General features: G+C 49.0%; 2 protein-coding genes across 6 annotated transcripts in view; both read left to right on the top strand.

Annotated features, from left to right (window-relative positions):
* The window catches only part of LOC119957098 (calcium-binding mitochondrial carrier protein SCaMC-1-like), a 37,018-nt gene extending 24,781 nt beyond the window's left edge, over positions 1-12,237 (top strand). Inside the window, exons 7-10 of the mRNA XM_038784788.1 lie at positions 1,852-1,959; positions 5,632-5,799; positions 9,557-9,707; positions 11,432-12,237. Coding sequence (XP_038640716.1) covers positions 1,852-1,959; positions 5,632-5,799; positions 9,557-9,707; positions 11,432-11,616 — 612 coding nt within the window. The 3' untranslated portion in view covers positions 11,617-12,237. The remainder of the gene's footprint in view (positions 1-1,851; positions 1,960-5,631; positions 5,800-9,556; positions 9,708-11,431) is intronic.
* Positions 12,238-22,661: 10,424 nt separating this feature from the next.
* Positions 22,662-23,760, top strand: part of LOC119956978 (far upstream element-binding protein 2-like) — a 62,883-nt gene continuing 61,784 nt past the window's right edge. For all 5 annotated transcript variants that reach the window (XM_038784551.1, XM_038784553.1, XM_038784552.1 and 2 more), the window contains exon 1: positions 22,662-22,994. In XM_038784551.1, the coding sequence (XP_038640479.1) occupies positions 22,869-22,994 (126 nt within the window). In that variant the 5' untranslated portion in view covers positions 22,662-22,868. The remainder of the gene's footprint in view (positions 22,995-23,760) is intronic.

The following is a 23,760-nucleotide window of genomic DNA, read 5'->3' on the forward strand; positions in this document are numbered from 1 at the left end:
AGTTGTCAAGAGAAAGTCTGCAAAGGGATCAGAAAGAATAGGCTTTGTGAGTGGGCAAACATTTAGCAGATGGGGTGTAAGAAAAACAGCAAATTATTTAAGTGGAGAGAGACTACAAACGCGGGGGTACAGAGGGATCTGGGTGTTCTGGTACATTAATCACAAATAGTTAGAATGCAGGTACAGTAAGTGAATAGGAAAGTGAATGTTGGTGTTTATTGTAAGGTGAGCAGAATCTAAAAGTTGGGAGGTTTTGCTGCAGTTTAGACCACATCAGGTTAGACCACACCTGGAATACCGTGTACAGTCTGCTCTCCTTATTTTAAAAAAGGATATAATTGTGTTAGAAACAGTTCCGAGAATGTTCACGCGAGTCATTCCTGGGAAAAAGGGCTGATCCTCTGCATGTAAGGACACCCTATGCTCTATCTCCCCCCGCACTATCCCTTTCCATATCCCCGAACCTCTTAATGCAATGGCCAATGGCTCAATCGTGACTGCAAACAGCAGGGGGGAAGATAGGACATCCCTGCCTAGTCCCACGGTGGAGGCTTGATAGCACTCTTAATGCACTGTCAGAGGGTCAGTATTGAGGGAGTCCTGCACTGTCAGAGGGTCAGTACTGAGGGAGTGCTGCACTGTCAGAGGGTCAGTACTGAGGGAGTGCTGCACTGTCAGAGAGTCAGTACTGAGGGAGTGCTGCATTGTCAGAGGGTCAGTACTGAGGGAGCGCTGCACTGTCAGAGGGTCAGTACTGAGGGGGTGCTGCACTGTCAGAGGGTCAGTACTGAGGGAGCGCTGCACTGTCAGAGGGTCAGTACTGAGGGAGTGCTGCACTGTCAGAGAGTCAGTACTGAGGGAGTGCTGCACTCAGAGGGTCAGTACTGAGGGAGTGCTGCACTCCGAGGGTCAGTACTGAGGGAGCGCTGCACTGTCAGAGGGTCAGTACTGAGGGAGTGCTGCACTGTCAGAGAGTCAGTACTGAGGGAGTGCTGCACTCAGAGGGTCAGTACTGAGGGAGTGCTGCACTCCGAGGGTCAGTACTGAGGGAGCGCAGTATTGAAAATGAAATGAAAATCGCTTATTGTCACAAGTAGGCTTCAATGAGGTTACTGTGAAAAGCCCCTAGTCGCCACATTCCGGCGCCTGTTCGGGGAGGCTGGTACGGGAAGGTCTGAGGGGGTGCTACACTGCTTGAGGGACTGAGAGAGCGTTTCACTGAGGGAGTGAAGGAGCATTGCACTGAAGGACTAAGGGAACGTTGCATGGAAGGACTGAGGGAGTGCTGTATTGTTTGAGGGACTAAGGGAGCCCTGCAGTGTTGGGAGGTGCAATCCTTAGGATGTGAGTTTAAACCAGGGCCTGCCTTCCGCGGCACTATTTCCAAGAGGTACAGATGGACCTCTCCCCAGTGCCCTGACCAACACAACGCAACCCATAGAACTAGAAAGCAGATGATTGATTCATTCTGATGTGTGTGGGATCTTGCTGTTTGAAAATTGGCTGCCGCATTTCCTACATTACAGCAGAAACTACACCTCAATGGTCATTGGCTCAGAACTTTGGGAGGTTGTGAAATGCTGGACACAAATGCGCGTCTTCATTGTGGTTTTGCGGAGGTGGAGCGCATCGAGCGAAGCTCAGTTCTGTTACTCACACTTTCACGCCTCCTGCGTTTAAACAATTAATGTTTCAAAAAAACATTTTGAAAGTGCTCTTTCATTGACAGCATATCATCCAGCACAGGAGGAGGCCATTCAGCCCATTCTACCTGTGCTAGCTGTTTGAGACATTAAAAGGCACCCTGATGATGTCCTGTTGCTAAGACTTTGTTTTTAAATCCCTAAACAGTACAAAAGGTTATTTACGAGTTCGCACTCCACACTCCAGGTACACGAACGTTTTGTGGCGGGTTCCCTCGCTGGGGTCACGAGCCAGACCCTGATCTACCCGATGGAGGTAAGCAGCTGCTATTCTGCCTGACAACAGCACCATGGCTAAGAAAGGATGGTCAGGAGAGATGACCCTATCCCCAGGATTATAGAGGGGGTTCCGCGAGGGTTTTTAGGTCATTCAAAGGAACTGAGAGGGCAGATAAAGAGAGTATTTGTCGCCGATGGCGAAACGGAGCCAATCCTAACTCAGTTAACAATTTTAAATGGGAGATAAACGAGAGAATGTGGGCAGAGATGTGGATGGAGTGAAGATACAGGTCAGGCAGGATCTCACTGAATGGCCAAACAGACTGGATGAGCTGTTTGTGCCAGTAACCACAGGCTCCTATGTCTCCAACAGACTGGTACAACAGGCCTATCACCGACAGCACAGGAGCAGCAGGAGGCCATTCAGCCCCTTTATCCATTCCATTGCCATTCAATCACGTCTATTTCAATCCCGTAACAGTGGCTAGGATAATGGACAGAAACCCCAACATTTTAATTTTAATTTTGTGGACTCTGAGGAAAAGACACCTCGCCCCAGGGGTGACTGCACAAAAATAGGGATATGGTAAATTAAAACAAACGTTATTACTAATAAAGTATCTTTAACATCTAACCAGAAAATATTGACAATTACCCCTTAAACAATGCTAATCAATACAGTGAATACCAAAATGTTTAACTGCTATCTTTATTCCCAATCAAAAAAAAATCTACATTCTCAATCCACTGTTAAATATAGTTAGCACTCAGCAATACCTATTTTACAGAGATTTAAAAAAGATTTAGAGTGCCCAATTATGTTTCCCATTTTGGAGCAATTTAGCGTGGCCAACCCACCTACCCTGCACATCTTTGGGTTGTGGGGGGTGAGACCGACACAGACATGGGCAAACTCCACACGGACAGTGACCCGGGGCTGGGATCGATCCCGGGTCCTCGGCGCCGTGAGACAGCACCGCGCCACCTTGCCGCCCCTACTTTACAGAGATGTCTGGATACTCTACTGCGAGAAAGAGAGATGTTTTGAAATTGCTTTAAACAAAAGATCTGAGGGCAGCACGGTGGCACAGTGGGTTAGCACTGCAGCCTCTGTTAAGTAATGGGTTAAGAGACATTGCAATTAGTTGTCTCATTTATGTTAAGTGTTCAATGATTGACACTGATATGTAAAGGGGCTTCAGGTGGACTCTGGAGCTTGTGATGTGATGATACAGTTTAGTGCAGAGTCTGTTAAGATGAAATAAAGGTGTTTGTGAAAAGGAGCTGGACTTTTGTCTCTTCATACCACAGCATCGATTACGTCTAACAGCCTCACGGCGCCGAGGTCCAAGGTTCGATTCCGGCTCTGGATCACTGACCTTGTGGAGTTTGCACATTCTCCCCATGTTTGCGTGGGTTTTACCCCCACAACCCAAAAGATGTGCAGGGTAGGTGAATTGGCCACACTAAATTGCCCCTTAATTGGAAAAATGAATTGGGTACTCTAAATTTATTTAAAAAAAGAAAAGATCTGAATCCTGTCAGAGCCGTGCAGAAACTCTGGCTGTATTTCTTCAGAAACTGTTCCAGCTTGTTTCAGCTCTCCGAATCATACTCTTCTCAACTGCCTGGAAAGAAACTGCAAATCTATCTACAGACACATCGTTTAATTGAACTGAGATGCTTGACTTCTGCTCACATCTCCAATGGGGCAGCACGGTAGCATGGTGGTTAGCATAAATGCTTCACAGCTCCAGGGTCCCAGGTTCGATTCCCGGCTGGGTCACTGTCTGTGCGGAGTCTGCACGTCCTCCCCGTGTGTGCGTGGGTTTCCTCCGGGTGCTCCGGTTTCCTCCCACAGTCCAAAGATGTGCGGGTTAGGTGGATTGGCCATGCTAAATTGCCCGTAGTGTCCTAAAAAAGTAAGGTTAAGGGGTTGTTGGGTTACGGGTCTAGGGTGGATACGTGGATTTGAGTTGGGTGATCATTGCTCGGCACAACATCGAGGGCCGAAGGGCCTGTTCTGTGCTATACTGTTCTATCTATTCTATCTATCTAACAGTGCTCTTTTGCAAAATGCCTGATACTTAGGCTTCTCCCAGTAATTACATTATCTTACCAAGCTGCAATCTGATTAACTCCACAGGGAAGCCCCTTAATCCAAACAATATTTGTTAGCCCAAGCTTTTTACAATACTTTGATTGCACCCCTGGCTCCCAAGTCTTTCAACCCAGGATCCTTTAACAACACGACTAACCCAAGCATTTAACCCTTACTAAACCAAATACCAATAATACAATACATCTTCAACTCCTACATTCAGCACACATCATGGCTAATCTGCATCTTAACCAGTAATAGCTTGCTGAATAGGTTCTGTTCTAAACTGATTTTACAGTTACGAGTGGCATTTCTCCTGAACAAAGACTACCTATAAAATTCAGGACAAGAGAAAAGGCGATATATTAAATTACTGTTCAATCATCTTCAAGGCAAGTTGGGTTTAGAATATCTCTATGCAATGATGTTAGGAAGTGGGGATAATTGGACCAGATCGGCATCAGTTAACCTGCCCATATTTTGAAGTTGAATAATGTTCTTTTATCTATATTCTTGCTGTAAATTCCTGCATTTACATTTATAATGGGATCTTTCTGAGTAAACATGTCATGTTGCAGTTCCAGCTTCTCTTTGGGGGAGACCATGGTGATGTGGGAATATTAGTGGTTGAATTTATGTTGAATGAGTAAATATGGAATTGAAAAGCTCGCCTCAATGATGGTGTTCAGTAATATCTTTCCGGGAGTGAAATCTGCCGCCCTAACCCGTCCAGCCCACATGTGACTCCAGACCCACAGCAATGTGGTTGACTCTTAACTGCCCCCTCACTGAAATGGCCGAGCGAGACACTCAGTTCAGCGGCAATTAGGGATGGGAAACAAATGCTGCCTTGCCAGTGAAACCCCCCAACCCCTTACTATTCCTTTGGCTGGAGAGGCTGTTACTAATGTAACAAAAAGCAGGTCCCCATCTTAAGTATGGATAACGGAAACTTCAGGTCGTCACTCCAAGCTGTTATCTTTCAGATAAGACATTAAACCAAGGCCTCATCTGCCCTCAGCTGGGTGTATCCTACTCAACCCTATAGAGAACAGAACGGGACTTCTCCCCACTGTCACGGCCAATAAAAGTCACCGCAGTCCCAGAGGACCATAGGCTGCTCTTGGCTTTGAGAGAGAGCTGTCTGCTGGAGGTTTAACCTGGGGATCTCCACACCTCAGGCGAGGGGCGAGGTTGAGAAGGCGGGGCCTTCATGAGTAACCCCAGCCGGTATGGGAATTGAACCCGCACTGCTGGCCTCGCTCTGCATCATAAACCAGCCATCCAACTACCCGAGCTAAACCAGCCCCCTCCTGGCCAATATTTATATCTGAGTCAACATCACTGAAGAAACCACATGATTGTTTATAACACTATTGTCTGTGGAAGCTTGCTGTGCACATATTGGTCGCCATGGTTTCAATTACAACAGTGACTATCGTTTCAAAAAGTACTGAATTGGTTGACAAGCACTTTGGGATGTCTGGAGGTTGTGAAAGTTTCCCTCTCTCATCTCTCTTATTCCTTCGAAGTTGCCTGAAAGCAACCTGAAGGCGCTGTTATCTCAGCACAGTGAAAAGCCTCCATTTCTCACCCTTGCTCATTTAGATACTAAAGACCAGGATGGGCCTAGGAAAGAGTGGCCAGTACATGGGAATCTTTCACTGCGCTCAGAAAATGTTCAGGACAGAAGGCCTACGGGCTTTTTTCAAAGGCTACGTCCCGAATGTAATCGGAATCATTCCCTACGCTGGGATCGACCTTGCCATCTATGAGGTAAGTCCAGGAACAGTGAAGTGTGAAAGTGCCTTAAACGTCTCTGCAGTACAAGGGTCGGGCATAGAAAGGGTTAATGTGGGACTGGGCACAGTACCACCCACCGTGTGATATAAAGGAATACATATATCGTTATTTTTAAAAATTCTTTTAAATTAATTTAGAGTACACAATTATTTTTTTTCAATTAAGGGGCAATTTAGCGTGGCCAATCCACCTACCCTGCGCATCTTTGGGTTGTGGGGGGTGTGAGGCCCACACAGACACGGGGAGAATGTGCAAACTCCACACGGACAGTGACCCAGGTGGGATCGAACCCGGGTCCGCGACACCGTGAGGCAGCAGTGCTAACCACTGCGCCACCGTGCCGTCCAAGCAGAAGCAAAGTTAATGGGACAGACGACTGACACGACTTCTGGACCTGATGGTCTGTATCCTCGGGTCTTAAAAAAGGAGTGGAGATGGGAGAGGCATTGGCTGAAATCTTCCAATCCCCGAGATCCTGGATCCTCTTCCCATGTCTCTTATAACCGTACTAACCTTTTAAAACTTAATTCTAACACGAACGCTATCTCTGACCGTTCTCTTTTGTGTTTACATTGTGTATCTATCGTATGTCCTGTGGTCTTTTTCATGTATGGAATGATCTGTCTGGACTGTAGGCAGAATACTTCTCACTGTGTGAAAGTTGCAGGGGGGCCCCCGCAAACCACGTTCATATGTTTTGGACCTGTCCAAAGCTGGAGGATTACTGGAAGGAGGTGTTTAGGGTAATCTCTAAAGTGGTGCACATGAAACTGGACCCGGGCCCTGGGGAGGCCATATTCAGGGTGTCGGACCAGCCGGGGTTGGAAATGGATCGGAGGATCGGGCGATCAACGATCGGAGGATCGTTGATCGCCCGAAGGCGGATCCTGTTAGGGTGGAGATCAACCTCTCCACCCTATGCCCTGGCGTGGCGGGGGGACCTGCTGGAATTCTCACAGCTTGAAAAGGTCAAATTTGAACTGAGGGGAAGGATGGAGGGGTTCTACAATTCATGGGTGTTATTCATTGTGCACTTTCGAGAACTGGATCACATCGAACATTCGGGGGTTGAGGGCTGGGAGGAGGGGGGACTGTATGTGTTAATGGTGACTATGGGTGATTCTTGATTCCTTTTTGTCATTTGTTTATGTTAACATGCGGGCCAATGCCTAGGGTTTGGTGGGAGGATGAGTTCGTTGTTATTGATATGGGGATTGACATTACATTCGTTACTGATTATTGTTGGGTGTAAATTTGGGAGAAAATGATGAAAAAGGACAATAAAAAAATATTTAAAAAAATATTTGGGCAGCACGGTAGCATGGTGGTTAACATAAATGCTTCACAGCTCCAGGGTCCCAGGTTCGATTCCCGACTGGGTCACTGTCTGTGCGGAGTCTGCACGTCCTCCCCGTGTGTGCGTGGGTTTCCTCCGGGTGCTCCGGTTTCCTCCCACAGTCCAAAGATGTGCGGGTTAGGTGGATTGGCCATGCTAAATTGCCCGTAGTGTCCTAAAAAGTAAGGTTAAAGGGGGGATTGTTGGGTTACGGGTATAGGGTGGATACGTGGGTTTGAGTAGGGTGATCATTGCTCGGCACAACATCGAGGGCCGAAGGGCCTGTTCTGTGCTGTACTGTTCTATGTTCTATGTTCTATTTCTCACTGTACGTCGGTGCACGTGACAATAAACCCAAACCCAATCCAATCCTACTTTTTCAGCAGAGAGATTAGCCCTCTAACCCTCCAGTTTTAGATCGAGGATCTGGATCGGCGCAGGCTTGGAGGGCTGAAGGGCCTGTTCCTGTGCTGTCATTTTTCTTTGTTCTTTAAAATGGACAAGTTAATGTCAGTGCAGCCTGAGTAAGGTCGGGGGAACTCACGGAGAATTTGTCGAGTAAGATTATTGCCATAACCTACAGGGGGAAGGGGAGGTGGTAGTGTACTGTTATTGTCACTAGATTAGTAATTTAGAGACCCGGGATGATGCTCTGGGATCCAGGTTCGAATCCACCATGAATTTTGAATTCAATAAAAAGAATCTGGAATTAAAAGCCTAATGATGGTGATGAAGCCATGATCAATTGTCAGGGGCAGCACGGAAGCACAGTGGTTAGCACAATTGCTTCACAGCTCCAGGGTCCCGGGTTCGATTCCGGCTTGGGTCGCTGTCTGTGCGGAGTCTGCACGTTCTCCCCGTGTCTGCGTGGGTTTCCTCCGGGTGCTCCGATTTCCTCCCACAGTCCAACGATGTGCAGGTTAGGTGGATTGGCCGTGATAAATTGCCCCTTGGTGTCCAAAATTGCCCTTTGTGTTGGATGGGGTTGCTGGGTTATGGGGATAGGGTGGAGGTGTTGACCTTGGGTAGGGTGCTCTTTCCAAGAGCCAGTGCAGACTCGATGGGCTGAATGGCCTCCTTCTGCATTGTAAATTCTATGAAACAACCTGCATGGGATATACGAGGTGACAATGGGTAAGCTTCCCGTGAGCCGAATACAAGCTCCCCCCGTTAAAGGGGGCGGTGAATCCTAAACCGTAGTTATCTTCTGTCTAAAGTCAGCCAGTTTGGGTACTGACAGGAGAGACCCGGCTGGGATCTTTTGTGCTGTGTAAATAATAATTCTTGTAATAAACATATATTTCCTTTTACCAACTCGGTGTGCGGTCCTATGTGGTCGAACAAATGATGCAGTATTTTTTGGGATTCCAGGTTGTCATAACCCCCACTAGGAAACCATCATTGATCTTCCTGTGGGACTTGTGGAGTCTGAGCTTCCCAGATCAGGGACGGAGGCCTTCCCTCCACCTGGGGCTGGTGGGTTACCGATAGAAAAGATGGCCTAGAACATGGTCCAGACAGTCTCGTACTCCCAGCAAGGATTGTACTGGGACTGAGATGTTGCTTTACGCAGAGCTTTGTACATAGCTGAAATCAATTCAAGTTCAATTTTCACCACTTGGTGAACAGGCGTTAGTTAAAGAGCTGCCCCCCAGCTATGATTGTCGAATCTAAGAATAACGCAATCGGCCATCTGGCCCGCCGTGACTATGTCGACCCTTTGAAAGAGCTTTCCAATTAGTTCCATTCCCTACTTTTCTCCATAGTCTTGTAATATTGTCTTTTCAAGCATTTATCCAATTTCCCATTGAAAGTTTAAGTGAATCTGCTCCAACTGCACTTTCAGGAAATGTACATCGTAACTGGCTGGCTGAAGAAACTCTCCTGCCACCTGGTTACAGCATTGACAGAGAATCCCGAAGGAGACGAGCGCTGCTCCCCATCCTTGCCCTGACTTCCTGAGACGGGACACCTGTACTTGCATACGCGCATTCACGGAAGTGCAAGAGCCTGTGGGTGTACATACATGCATGTGCATGTGTGTACATTTTGTACAGAGGAAAACTCTGGGCCAGACTGAATTATGAAGCCTCTTATGGTTCAATATCCCACAGAATTCCCTTGCTCTGCTGTTTTTCCGTATGTTTTTTGTTGTGTGACAGATTTTTCTCCATTTCAAGTTGCTTCCAAATTATTGGTAGCACGCTGGGCACCAGCTGAAAATATGCAGCCGAATTTTGAGCAAGCTGCACTTGTAACGTTGGGGAATGTGTTCCCAGATGATAAGAACAAGGGGCACTCCATAAGCAGCTTCTAATCCAGGCTTGTTCTCAGCCCCTCCCCAGTCCTGTCTACCACTTCCTACTCATGACGTTTTCTCTCCTTCAATGACAGACAGTGAAGAACCGCTATTTACAAATGTATGGACACAACAGCACTGATCCTGGAGTGTTTGTGCTTCTTGGCTGTGGCACCATCTCCAGTACTTGTGGTCAGCTGGCAAGCTACCCACTGGCACTCGTCCGGACCAGGATGCAAGCACAAGGTGAGAGAAGTCTTCCACAAAGGACGGGGGGGGGGGGGGGGATTTCAGGATCTCGGGGAAATCTGATTCAAGGAAAAAAAGAATCCCAGTCTCCATTCCGACATCCATCATAACCTTCAAGGCTATGGGGCAAGCGCTGGCTAATGGGATTAAGTAGGCAGGTTAGGTGTTTTTCATGAGTTGCTGCATGAGTCGATGGGCCGAAAGGCCTCTTCTGTGCTGTATTATTCTGCGATTCTGTGACCTCTGAACAATATCCTGGAGGCAGTGGACAGGAGCAGATAATTGGAGCAGGAAAGGGATCCTGTACCGAGGAACCACTCTAAACTTCATTCTTTTTTCCCTACCTAGGCCCAGTACCCCACCCTATCCACATTACCCCACAATCCCACCTAACCTTTTGGACTCTTGGGGGCAATTTATCAAGGCCAATCCACCTAACCAGCACATCTTTGGACAGTGGGAGGAAACCGGAGCACCCGGAGAACGTACAAACTCCACACAGACAGTCACCCAAGGCCGGAATTGAACCCGGGTCTGGAATTGAACCCGGGTCCCTGGTGCTGTGAGGCAGCAGTGCTAACCACTGTGTCGCCGTGCTGCCCGACTATGAACTTTATGAAGTTGGCACCTGCGGTGAGCATCAGCTAGGTTGTACATGAATATAATAATAGCTTATTGTCACAAATAGGCTTCAAAGAAGTTACTGTGAAAAGCCCCTAGTCGCCACATTCCGGTGCCTGTTCGGGGAGGCTGGTACGGGAATTGAACCCGCGCTGCTGGCCTTGTTCTGCATGATAAGCCAGCTGTTTAGCCCACTGTGCTAAACCAGCCCCAGGCTATATGAAATTCTACCCCAGTTTCACCACAAAGTAACTGAGTGCCAAGGCCCTTACTATGTTCTCTGCAAGCAAGAAAACTCCAGAGAGTGGGATGAGAGAAGGGACTGGAAACAAGCAGTGGGAGCGCCCTAGCAGTAGCGTCTGGAAGCGGGGACTACCCTGAGAGCAAGGATTGGGAATGCTCTGGGAGTGAATAATGTAAATGCTCTGAGAGCGAAGACTGGGAATGCACTGGGAACGAGGATTGGGAATCCACTGGGAGAATGGAAATGCACTGGGAGTGAGGATTGAGAATCCACTGGGAGAATGGGAATGCACTGGGAGTGAGGATTGGGAATGGACTGGGAGTGAGGATTGAGAATCCACTGGGAGAATGGGAATGCACTGGGAACGAGGATTGGGAATCCACTGGGAGAATGGGAATGCACTGGGAGTGAGGATTGGAAATGCACTGGGAGAATGGGAATGCACTGGGAGTGAGGATTGGAAATGCACTGGGAGAATGGGAATGCACTGGGAGAATGGGAATGCACTGGTATTCCACTTAGGTAGCAAAAACAGGGAGACAGACTATTATCTGAATGGCCATAAATTAGGAGAGGGGAAAGTGAAATGAGACACCAGTCGCTGGCGGTAAGCATGCAGCTGGATCAGGAGGTAAAGAAGGAAAATGGTATGTTGGCCTTCATAGAGAGAGGGAGTGCAGCAAAGGTTTGCCAGACTGATTCCTGGGAATGCCCTGGGAGCAGGGACTGGGAGTGTCCCGGGATCAGGGACTGGGAATGCTCAGGGAGAGCAGAGGGTGCTGGATGTACTGTAATACACACTTAGCATGAAGGCAGCAGTTACAAACCTCTGCTTCTCTGTATCTTCTTTCCCCAGCTGTCATCAAAAATGAGCCTCAGTTGAGTATGATTGAACAGTTTGCCAGAATCGTGCAAGGAGAGGGCTGGTCTGGCTTGTACCGAGGAATTACCCCAAACTTCATGAAGGTGATACCTGCTGTCAGCATCAGCTATGTTGTATATGAATATATGAAATTCTTCCTGGGTGTCACCTCAAAGTAGTTGGCCCTGTGACCGATTCTCATCTTCGCCCTTTTCTTACCTCTGCGTTCGCTATACCGTACAAGCAAGACAACTCCAGAAAAAATAGCATGTCAGCAAAGCTGAAGAAGAATGTCCTCCCTGATCCTCATCAGTCTCCTCCCTGATCCTCATCAGTCTCCTCCAGTCTTAATTTATTTTCCTGATCGTTTGACCGTACAATTCTCCAGTCACCTGCACCTCTCTCCCTTCTGGGGGTGCAGCCTCCCTTGTGCAGAACTTCCTCCAATCAGGTCAGGGAGATAATCTTTAGTCCGATGATGTTCTCCGATAATGGTCTCGGACCAGATACCCAGTATCGTCCCCCCGCCCCTTGAGGGGCACTTTGCAACAGGAAGCACTGAGTCATTGGAGATCCATCCCGGCTGAGATTGATGGCACTCAGAACCAACTCATTCGGGTAACTTGGTGCTGCTTTGAGAATTCTTCAAAATAGAAATGGTTTCTCACGCTACGTGTTGCCAACACAGCTAGGTAACCTGGTAATGCATGAGATATTTACTGCTGAATGTGATGTCGGAACACTGTATGTATATAGGCATAGTTTTAATAATTTAATAAACTCGCTGCTCTTTACTGAAATTGATGTGTGAATTTCTGGCTGAAATTCAATGACCTTTCACCTTCTCATTATCCTACCCAGGACAGCAATTTGTGTCATCAGACTCGAAGCAACAACAACTTGCATTTGTACAGCACCTTTAACATAGGTCCTGGACAGCTAACAGCAAACAAAATGCGAGTCCAGGGCAGCACGGTGGCGCAATGGTTAGCACTGCTGCCTCACAGCGCCGAGGTCCCAGGTTCAATCCTGGCCCTGGGTCACTGTCCGTGTAGCGTCTGCACATTCTTCCTGTGTCTGCGTAGGTTTCGCCCCCACGACCCCAGGATGTGTGGGGTAGGTGGAGTGCCCACGCTAAATTGCCCCTTAATTGGAAAAAAAAAAGATTTGGGTACTCTAAATTTATATTATTAAAAATGCTTCGCCAAGCCACCCAAGGGAGATTTTACAGGTTATTACGACTGCCTTAATGAAGGGGAGTGAAGGGGAGAGGTGGAAGAAGATTTTGGAAGGGCATTTCAGAGCCAAGGCAGCTCAAGGCATGTCCACCAGTGATGCAGTGAAGCACATCATTTTTTTTTTAAATTTAGAGTACCCAATTATTTTTTCCATTTAAGGGGCAATTTCGCCGGGCCAATCCACCTATCCTACACATCTTTGGGTTGTGGGGGTGAAACCCAGGCAGACACGGGGAGAATGTGCAAACTCCTCACGGACAGTGACCCAGAGCCGGGATTCGAACCCGGGTCCTCAGCACCGTAGGCAGCAATGCTAACCACTGTGCCACCGTGCTGCCCCAGTGAAGCAAATCGTGAATGTCAAAGTCCCACTGCATAGGCCTTAATACGGACTTGGAGCGGGAGGGGGGAGCTCTTTCACTCAGTCAGAGGGCAGTCGCCGAAACCTCACTTTCACAAACACACACTTGCTGACAGCAAGAACGTTTTCCAGAACAGATGTCGATTATTATTAAAAACATTATTGCAGGGCCCTTGGAAAAAGTTCAAGGTAATCAGGCAAAGTCAACATGGTTTTGTGAAGGGGAAATTATCTGTTCCCAATTCATTTGAGTTCTTTGAAGGAGTCACATGTGCTGTGGATCAAGGGGAACTTGTGGATACTGTACTGAGATTTCCAGAAGGCATTTGATAAGGTGCCACATCAAACGTTATTGTGGATAATGAAAGCTTGTGGTGTTGGGGGTAATATGTTGGATGGATAGAAGATTGGCTAGTTGACAGGAAACCAAGGGTATCCTTAAATAGGTAATTTTCTAGCTGGCAAGATGTGATGAGTGGTATGCTACAGGGACCAGACCTGAGGCCTCAGCTTTTACAATTTATATAAATAAGTTCAATGCAGGAACCAAAGATATAGTTGCTAAATTCACTGATGACTCAAAGATAGGTAGGAAAGTAAGATAGTGTGAAAAGTACTTAAGGAGACTACAAAGGGATACAGATAAAGTGAGTGAGCAAAAACCTGCCAATTGGAGTGGAATTTGGACAAATGTGAAGCTGTCCATTTTGGCAGGAAGAATAAAAATGTATATTATCTAAATGGTGAGAGATTGCAGAGCTCTGAGATGCAGAGGGATCTGGGTGTCCCAGTGCATGATTTGCAACGGGTTAGTATACAGGGACAGCAAATAATTAGGAAAACTAATATCATGTTATTGTTGATTGCGAGAGGAATTGAATACAAAAGTAAGTAAGTTATACTTAAGTTCTGCAGGGAATTGATGAGACCGCATTTGAAGCATTGTGACAGTATTGGTTTCCGTATTTGAGGAAAGGCGTAAATGTGTTAGAAACAGTTCAGAAAAGGTCGACCAGACGAATACCTGGATTGGGCAAGTTGTTTTAAGATGTTGGACAGGCTAGACTTGTATCCACTGGAGTTTAGAAGACATGACTTGATTGAAATATTTAAGATCCTGAGGGGAGGGGGTCACTATTTAAAAATAAGACGGTCATGAGTCTTTGCAACTTTCTTTCTCAAATAGTGGTGGAAGTAGTCTTTGGATGTTTTTAAGCTAGAGTCAGACAGGTGGTTGATAAGCAGGGGAGGGGAGTCGCTGGGAGTGTGGAGTTGAGGTTACAATCAGATCAGACACAATGGTATTGAATGGTGGAACAGCTTTGAGGAGCCAAGTGACCTCCTCCTGCCTGCTCCTAATCCGTACTGATGACTGAGCTGGTCATCCTCTTGTCTCAAAGTAAAAAGAGACTGGAGTGCATGATGAAGGTTGACACTCCAATGCGATACGAAGGACGTGCAGCACTGTCAGTGTTGCTGTCTTCCGTGTGCGATGGTAAATCAAGGCCTCTGCTGCTCTCTTCAGAAGGACATAAAATAGCCGAGGAGTTCTCGCCAGTGTCCTGGCCAAACCTTATCCCTCGACACAGCAGAAATACAGATTATCTGATGTGTGAAAATTGGCTGTCGTATTTTACCAAGGTGGCCACAATTCAAAAGTACTTCACTGGTTATGTTACGACCGCCTGGGCCAGTGGGCAGTCAATTTCAGCCCCACGTGATCCGGAGTCGCAACACAATTGAAATTAACAAATAATTCTTCGACAAACACTCCAAGTCTTTGGCCTTGGCTGCCCAATAATGACAATCATCAGGTTTGTAAATGTAAACACAATTATTTTTTATTAAAAATAATAACTATAATTAAATATGCAGCAAATATAACTAGTTGAATATTATCTAATTCCTCAACCCCTCCTCTTTAAGTCGCCCCCACCCTCCACACACACACACAAAGTCAGACAAACAAACGAGGCGGGGGAAAAGAGGAGTGTAAAAGTAATGATGAAAGTAAAAAGGATAAGTCTTTGTTTCAGATGGTTGTTTTGTTTCAGATGGTTGTTTTCCAGCACACCTTCCTTCAGTCTCGGCTTTCAGCTCGAGGTTTCTGCTTTCAGTCTGTAATGGTTTCCACCGTAGATGCATCCCGGTTCTCTGTAGGTTCAGACGTACAGCACCTCTGCAGCCTCACGGCTTCTTCTCTGAGCGTCCAGGACCCGACTGTCCTTTCCTTCGTCCTCTGAAAACCACCCCACTTGGGTCAGACCCAATCACCGCCTGTCACTGGGCAGAATACGGCCTTTTGGCCAATTCGTTGGCAACCAGCCAACCAATCAAACCGAGACCCTCCAATCTCTCTTGGGTGCCAAAACGTCTGAGTTCCGCTGTTCAAAACTAGCACAGTGTACTGTATTGCAACATCCTCTGCTCAACTCAAAGGTATATGTCCATTAAATATCCATGCATCAGAAATGATAACAGCAAAATAAAAGAAATGGGAAATAAGGGAAGAGGAAAGGTCCTGAGAGGTAGAATGCAATTTGGGGACATCCAAAGGACATTACACCATACAATCTTACCGTAAAGGAAGAGATAATCTGGCCCAGCTCTCTGGTAGAGCTCTTCAATTATGCTGCCCTTTTCCAATAGCCATACAATTTTTGTCCTTCAGATATTTATGCAATTCGCTTTTGGAAATTACGACTGAATCGGCTTCCGTTGTCCTTTCCAGCGACCCATCCCAGACCACAACTAACTCTGATTATTTAATCAGTTCCTACACTTCAAATCCATGTCCTCTGCTTGCCAGACCACTTGCCAAGGAAAAACTGTTTCTATTTGCTCTGATCAAATTTCCTAAAGCTGCAGAGGTGCTGTACGTCTGAACCTACAGAGAACCTGGATGAATCTAAAGTGCAAACGTCTATTAAATCTCCACTTAACTTTCTCTGCTCGAAAGCCAACAATCTCAGTCTCTCCACATTGTAGTCTGATGGGTTAATTGGATATGCTAGTGAGGGAGGGTGAGCTGTGAGGAGGATGCAGGAATCCTTCAGTGTGATTTGGACAAGTTGAGTGAGTGGGCAAATGAATGGCAGATGCAGTATAAGATGCAGATTCCTGGCTTGGATCACTGTGTAGAGTTTGCACGTTCTCCCCGTGTCTGCATGAGTTTCTCCGCGTGCTCCGATTTCCTCCCACAGTCCAAAGATGCGCAGGTATGCTAAATTGCCCTTAGCTTTGAAAAAGGTTAGCTGGGGTTAAGGGTTACGGGGATAGGGTGGAGGTGTGGTCTTAGGTAGGGTGCCCTTTCCAAGGACCAGTGCAGACGCAATGGGCCGAATGGCCTCCTTATCCACTGTCAATACTACGATGACTTCTGGTTGGAATGGTCAACCTCCCTCAGAGGGAGGGGCATCACTGGCCTTGGTCGGTCTTCGGGCACCTGGTACACCTGGCTTTGGAGATTGTCCATGTGTTGGTTAGAGTCTTCACTTTGTACCTGCACTGTATACAAAACCGGTCCGGACCGTTTTGTTATCATTCCCGGAATCCATGACGCCCCGTCTACAAAATCCCGGACGTAAATGGCGTCGCCTGCAACAAATTCTTGGTGATGGCTCATGATATAGTCGTCATCATCCGGTGCACACCATCCATTTGGAATGTGCATCTACTATGAACAAGTACCTCGCCCCCTGAAAAGGCCCCGTGAAATCTACATAGAGGCGGGACCACGGCCAGCCCGGCCATTCCCACGGGTGAGGTGGAGCTGCCAGGATGAGCTTTTGGTGCTCCTGACACAGCATGCACGGTTTGAGTATCCAATTATTTTTTTTTCCAATTAAGGGGCAATTTAGCCTGGCCAATCCACCCAGCCTGCACATCTTTGGGTTGTGGGGGTGAGATCCACGCAGACACGGGGAGAATGTGCAAACTCTACACGGACAGTGACCCAGATCCGGGATCGAACCCGGGTCCTCAGCACCGCAGTCCCAGTGCTAACCACTGCGCCACGTGCCGCCCTCATATACACTGCTTTGCCAACTTCTCGATATCCACGTCTATGCTGGGCCACCACATAAAGCTTTGGGCCAACATCTTCATATTAGAGACCCCGCGGTGTCCCCTATTGAGGTCTTGCAAAATTTATCTTCAGGGTTGACCACCCGAGGACCCCACAGCAGGATACCGTCCACCATGCGGAGTCCCGCCACTCTCCTGGTAAAAGCCCTGAGGTCCTATGTGGCGGACCCTGACCAGCAGTGGGCCTGTCTGTGTCCAAGCCTTACTTGGGCTGCCGACACAGGTAAAGAGTCCATAAAACATAAGGTCGCGACTATTTCGTCCGATGCCGGTGTTGGCGTACATGGGGTAGAGGGAGGCAGTTGACAGCTTCCGCGTGGGTGATTTACATCCCCAGCAATTTCCAAAACATACTCAAACATTGCCAAGAGGAGGTCCCAACGCTGAATCCGGGCAGACGCCACTGGGGGAACTGTCTTATCCTCCTTGAACAATCCCAATCGGGTTTATGATCTGTACACACTGTGAATGCATGCCCATAGACATGCTGATGGGACCGTTTTACGCCAAACACAAGCGCCAAACCTTCTTTTTCTATCCGAGCGTAATTCCGCTCTGCTGCTGTCAAAATGTGGGGAGCAAACGCAATGGGCCGCTCAGTATCATCGTCCAACTTGTGTGCCAGGACAGCCCCGATTCCATAGGGCAAGGCCTCGCATGTGAGCAACTAAGGTTTTGATGGGTTGAAGTGAGTCGGCAGATGTGAGGACGACAGTCGTCGTTTCAATTTGTCAAAAGGACTCTGCTGCAGCGGGTCCCAAAATCACAGCTGGCCCCTCTTTAACAACAGGTGCAGTGGGGCCGACACTGTCGCCCAGTTTGGGATGAACTTCCCACAATAGTTTGTACGGCCCAAGAACGAGCCTTTGGGGTCCTTTGGTAAGGGCGCCAGCCGGATGGCCTGTACGTATCGTCCACTGGGTGTAGTCCGTGCCTGTCCACCCTGTAGCCTAAATAGACCACCTCCGAGGCATGGAGACATATTTATCGTGCCGCAGGCGGACCCCGGCTGCCTCGATCCAACGTAGCACGTCCTCTAGATTTTTCAGGTGTTCCCGCAAACCAAACGGGGTCTGACTGCCTCAGGTAATGTGGAGCCGAACTCGCAGAATTTGGCGAGTTTTCGCAAAGGACCCAGAAATTCCGTTACAGTTTTGCCCAGGTGTTGAGAAGCTGCGTGGATACAAAAATGGCGAACGGTTAGCAGCGGTTTCGGGTCAGTGGTTGTCGACCAGCGTAACGAGCTCCGCAAACTGGCAGGTGTCATGTGAGTCGGGAAAAGTTTAAACTTTTAATAACACTGTACGTCTCTGCGCAGCAAACCACAAGGAGGGTCACCACCTTTCTGTCGTCCCCGACTATGTTATGCGGACGAAAAAAGTAGCGCATTTGCTCAACGTACTGGGTCCAATCCCTCGTCTCGATGTCGAACGCCTCAAGCTTACTGATGAGTGGCATTTTTTATTTAATTGTATTTATTTATTTTTTTAATTTAGATCGTCCAATTCATTCTTTTCCAATTAAGGGGCAATTTAGCGTGGCCAATCCATCTAACCTTCACATCTTTGGGTTGTGGGGGCGAAACCCACGAAAACATGGGGAGAATGTGCGAACTCCACACGGACAGTGACCCAGAGCCAGGATCGAACCTGGGACCTGATGAGTGGCATGTCTGTTGCCTGATTGAAGACCTGAGGCCTAATCGAGATGGGCCTGGTCCGGTGGAAATGGCGCCTCCTGCAGCTCCACTTAATCCTTGTCAGCAGTAAAGCGGTGACTGTAGAAAAGTTTCAATTTAATCTCCTTAATTTACACCTCCTACTCCCCGAAGGGTCTCCCCACGCTCAGCCCACATCCGAGCCGGGGTATTTATGTCCCAGGTGGGTAGACCCGCCCCACCTCATCTGGGTAAATCGTACTCAGGTGAGGCCACAGGGACTCTGAGGTTTCAGATCCCTGAGGCTCCTGTTGGGTTGTAACATTAGGATTGCATTCGCTGCAGTTCAGAAGAGTGAGGAGGGATGTCATAGAAATTCTAATAGGACTAGACAGGGTAGATGCAGGAAGGGGTGGCCAGAATCGGGGTCACAGCCTGAGGATATGGGGTTGACTGTGGAGTTTGTTACCGCAGAAAGTAACTGAGGCCAAAACATTGCATGTTTTGAAGAAGCAACTGTGGCGAAGCGGATCAAAGGATATGGGAGAACGCAGGATTAGGCTATTGAGTTGGATGATCAGCCATGATCATAACGAATGGTGGAGCAGGCTCGAAGGGCTGAATGGCCTCCTGCTGTTCCTATTTTCTATGTTTCTATGACACAGACAGTGATGTATCTGTGATATCATTAGTCATGTGCTGGAGATGTGATACAGCAGATGGGCAGCTCTCACTGAGGAGGTGTGCCCACTCAATGACCCACCTGGTGCAAATCAACAACTTTTAAGTAAATACCCAAGTCGGGTTACAAGATACAAGGCCTTGCATGTTCACCAAAGACGCATAACTGAAGTCTCTCATCCCAGCTACCATTCCAGTAAATTCCCATCTCACCCTCTTGACATTCTTCTCAGATTTGGGACCCAGTAGTCCGGCTGGGACCTAACTAGTGAGTTTAGAAAGGTTTAATTTGGCTTGTTTGCATTTGTACTCAATTGTAGCCAAGTCTGCTCAAATTGTGTTTAAACCTCAAGAATAATCCTTAAGACCATAAGATATAAGAGCAGAATTCGGCCATACGGCCCATCGAGTCTACTCACCATTCAATCATGGCTTTTATGTTTCTCATCCCCATTCTCCTGCCTTCTCCCCATAACCTCTGATCCCCTTATTAATCAAGAACCCATCTATCACTGTCTTAAAGACACTCACAGTGATTTGGTCCCCGCAGCCTTCTGCGGCAAAGAGTTCCACAGATTCACCACCCTCTGGCTGAAGAAATTTCTCTTCATCTGTGTTTTCAAGGATCACCCCTTCAGTCTGAGGCTATGCCCTCGGGTTCTAGGCTCTCCTACTACTGGAAACATCCTCTCCACGCCCACTCGATCCAGGCCTCTCAGTATTCTGTAAGTTTCAGTGAGATCCCCCCTCATCCTTCTAAACTCCATCGGGTACAGACCCAGTGTTCACAACCGCTTCTCATATGACAAGTCCTTCATTCCCGGATCATTTTTGTGAACCTCCTCTGGACCCTTTCCAAGGCCAGCACATCCTTCCTTAGATACAGGACCCAAAACCGCTTACAATATTTCAAATGGGGTCTTAAACAACCTCTGGTTTAGCTCAATTAGCTAGACAGCTGGTTTGTGATTCAGAATGAGGCCCGCAGCGTCGGTTCAATTTCCTGTAACGGCTGAGGTTATTCATGAAGGCCCCACTTTCTCAACCTTGCCACTCGCATCAGGGGCAGTGATCCTCAGGTTAAATCATCATCAATCGCTCTCCCCCTCAAAGAGGAGGGGATCATCTGGGACTATGGCTATTTTACCTTTATACAGCAGTACATCCCTGCTCTTGTACTTTGGCCCTCTCGAAATGAATGTTAACATTGCATTTGCCTCCCTAACTGCCAACTGAACCTGCACGTTAACTTGAAGAGAATCCTAAACTTGGACTCCTAAGTCCCTCAGTGCTTCAGATTCCCAAAGCCTGCACCCATTTAGAAAATAATCTCTGCCTCGATCTATTCTTCCTACCTCATACTTTTCCACATAGTATTCCATCTGCCATTTCTTTGCCCACGCTCCAAGCCAAGTTCTCCTGTCCACCCCCCCCCCCCCCTCCCGCTTCCTAATTTAACACTCCTGTTTAAGAACGGAGGGAGGGAAAAGATTTTACAGTACATTATTAAGGATGAGATTGCGGAGTACTTGGAAGTGCATGGTGAAATTGGACTGAATCAGCACCCTGAATGCCTGTGCCAGCCACCCCCATGGCCCACACAAACTCCCTCCAAATCCCTGGAGTGCCCGCGCCAGCCCTCCCAGCTCCCCCGAGTGCCTGCACCATATGTTGGTATCATCTGCAAACGTAACAACAATTCCCTCACTTCCTTCTTCCAGATCTTTATGATATATAGGTGAATAGCTGTGGTCTCAACACTGGCCCCTGCAGAACACCACTAGTCACCAGATGCCATTCTGAAAAAGACCCCTTTATCCCCACTCTCTGCCTTCTGCCAGTCAGCCAATCCTCTATCCATGCCAGGATCTTACCCTTAACACCATGGGCTCTTATCTTATTTAGCAGCCTTGTCAAAGGCCTTCTGGAAATCCATGTACTTTATATCCTAAGGCTCTCCTTTGTCTAACTTCCTTGTTGCCTCCTCAAAGAATTCAAACAGATTTGTCAGACATGACCTCCCCTTGAAGAAGTCGTGCTGACTCAGTCCTATTTCACCATGCACTTCCAAGTACTCCGCAAGCTCATCCTTAATAATGTACTCTAAAATCTTTTCCCTCCTTTCCTTCTTAAACAGGAGTGTTAAATTAGCAATTTTCCAGTCCTCTGGGACCCTCCCTTCCTTCTGAAAGATCCTGAAAGATCACCGCAAATGCCTCCACAATCTCCTCAGCCATCCCCTTCAAAGCCCTGGGGTGTAGTCCAATCAGTTTGTGTGATTTATTCACCTGCAGACCTTTCCCTTTCCCCAGCACCTAGTGACAGCCACTACAGTCACCTCTCTCCCCCTCCCCCTTGAAGTTCTGGTATCCCACAGGTGTCTGCTAGTCTGAAGATTGATGCAACGTTCCTCCTCAGTTCCTCTGCCATGTCTCGGTTCCCTATTACAACTAGGACCATGGGCCAAGTGCTGGCAAATGGGATTAGGTAGGCAGGTCAGGTGTCTTTCATGGGTTGGGTGCAGACTCGATGGGCCAAAAGGCCTCTTTTGTACTGTATTATTCTGTGACGACATCTCCAGCCTAATTTTCCAGTGGTCCGATGTCCATCGGGAAAAATAACCCTTGCAATCTTTGATATTACTAGCCAGCTTACTCTCATATTCCATCTTCTCCCCCCATCATTGCCTGGGTCCAGTGAGCTGCTTCTGTACATTATCTGTGAGTTCTTTCAAATTCAGTCATTCTCCTGACAGGAATTTTGTAGGGAATTGAACTTGCACATATTAGATCTCACACACAAAGTGGGACAGTGGTGCCAAATGGCAGCTTCTCTCCTCACCTTCTTCCCTCCATTTTCCCACATGTTTCACTCAGGCAGCATGACCTTGCCGAACCGCCTTCCGTCCGTTCCGGGAGCCCATTGGCTCGGCCGTCAGCCAATCCATCCTGGAGCTGGGGCGCCAGGTCCAGCCTTCCAGTGACATCGCATGCCCATTGCAGTGCTGCTCCGTCAATCATGGTGACGCGTGGAGCAGCGCCGCGTCTCCATTGGCGGTCGGGGACGCCAATCATTTGGGATGCGGCTGCTGACTGGAGAGCTCGTTCGTCAATCGCGCGGCGTCAGCGAGGGGAGGCGGTGCTCCCATTGGCGCAGCGGGACGTCAATCAGTGCGTGACGTGATCGCGCTGCCCGACCGACCGCCCCCTCCGTCTCTTGGCGCTGTCGAGGCGGGAGCGTTGGAAGCCATTATTGGGCCCAGGCCTGCGAGCGAGGGGATTGGAGCCGGCGGCAGCGTGCGAGGCCGAGGAGAGAGTGCGAGAGGCGCAGGCTTAATTCAGCGAGAACCGCGGCTAGAACCCACCCCTCAGCCCAGACACTCGCTGCAGCGGTCAAGCCAGCTTCCAAATGGCGGAATTCGCGACGGCGGCGCCCCCACACGCAGCGGGTGCCGGGGCGGCCGGGCCCGGGGCGGCCGGAGCCGCCTTCAAGAAGCCGGACGCTTTCGCGGACGCGGTGCAGCGGGCTCGGCAGGTCAGTCCCGGTGGGGCGGGGGCGGCTGGGGGGCTGAGGTGAGGTCGGGGCTGAGAGGATGGAGCCTGAGGGACTAGGCCGCGCCCGGGGCCCTGCACGCTCTTCCCGCGGTGGAGGCGGAGGGTGACTGGGGAGGCGCTTCCAGGTCAAACAATATTCTTTATACACCCCCCGCCCCCCCCCCCCCCCCCCCCCCCCCGTAATCAGACCCTCAGCCCAGGAGTGGGTGTGGAATCTTCTCCAGAACATATTCAACCTCCTCCCCCATGGCTCCCCCCACACGGCCACCCCCCACACCTCCTCCCCCATGGCCCCCCCCACACACCACCTCCCCCATGCCCCCCCCCCCCCCACACACCACCTCCCCCATGCCCCCCCCCCCACACACCACCTCCCCCATGCCCCCCCCCCCACACACCACCTCCCCCATGCCCCCCCCCCCCCACACACCACCTCCCCCATGGCCCCCCCCACACACACCACCTCCCCCATGGCCCCCCCCCCACACACCACCTCCCCCATGGCCCCCCCCACACACCACCTCCCCCATGGCCCCCCCCACACACCCCCCCCCACACCACCTCCCCCATGCCCCCCCCCACACACCACCTCCCCCATGCCCCCCCCACACACCACCTCCCCCATGCCCCCCCCCCACACACCACCTCCCCCATGCCCCCCCCACACACCACCTCCCCCATGCCCCCCCCCCACACACCACCTCCCCCATGCCCCCCCTACACACCACCTCCCCCATGCCCCCCCC

The sequence above is a fragment of the Scyliorhinus canicula genome, chromosome 25 (genome assembly GCF_902713615.1).
Source record: "Scyliorhinus canicula chromosome 25, sScyCan1.1, whole genome shotgun sequence".
In the NCBI taxonomy this organism is placed as follows: Eukaryota; Metazoa; Chordata; class Chondrichthyes; order Carcharhiniformes; family Scyliorhinidae; genus Scyliorhinus; species Scyliorhinus canicula.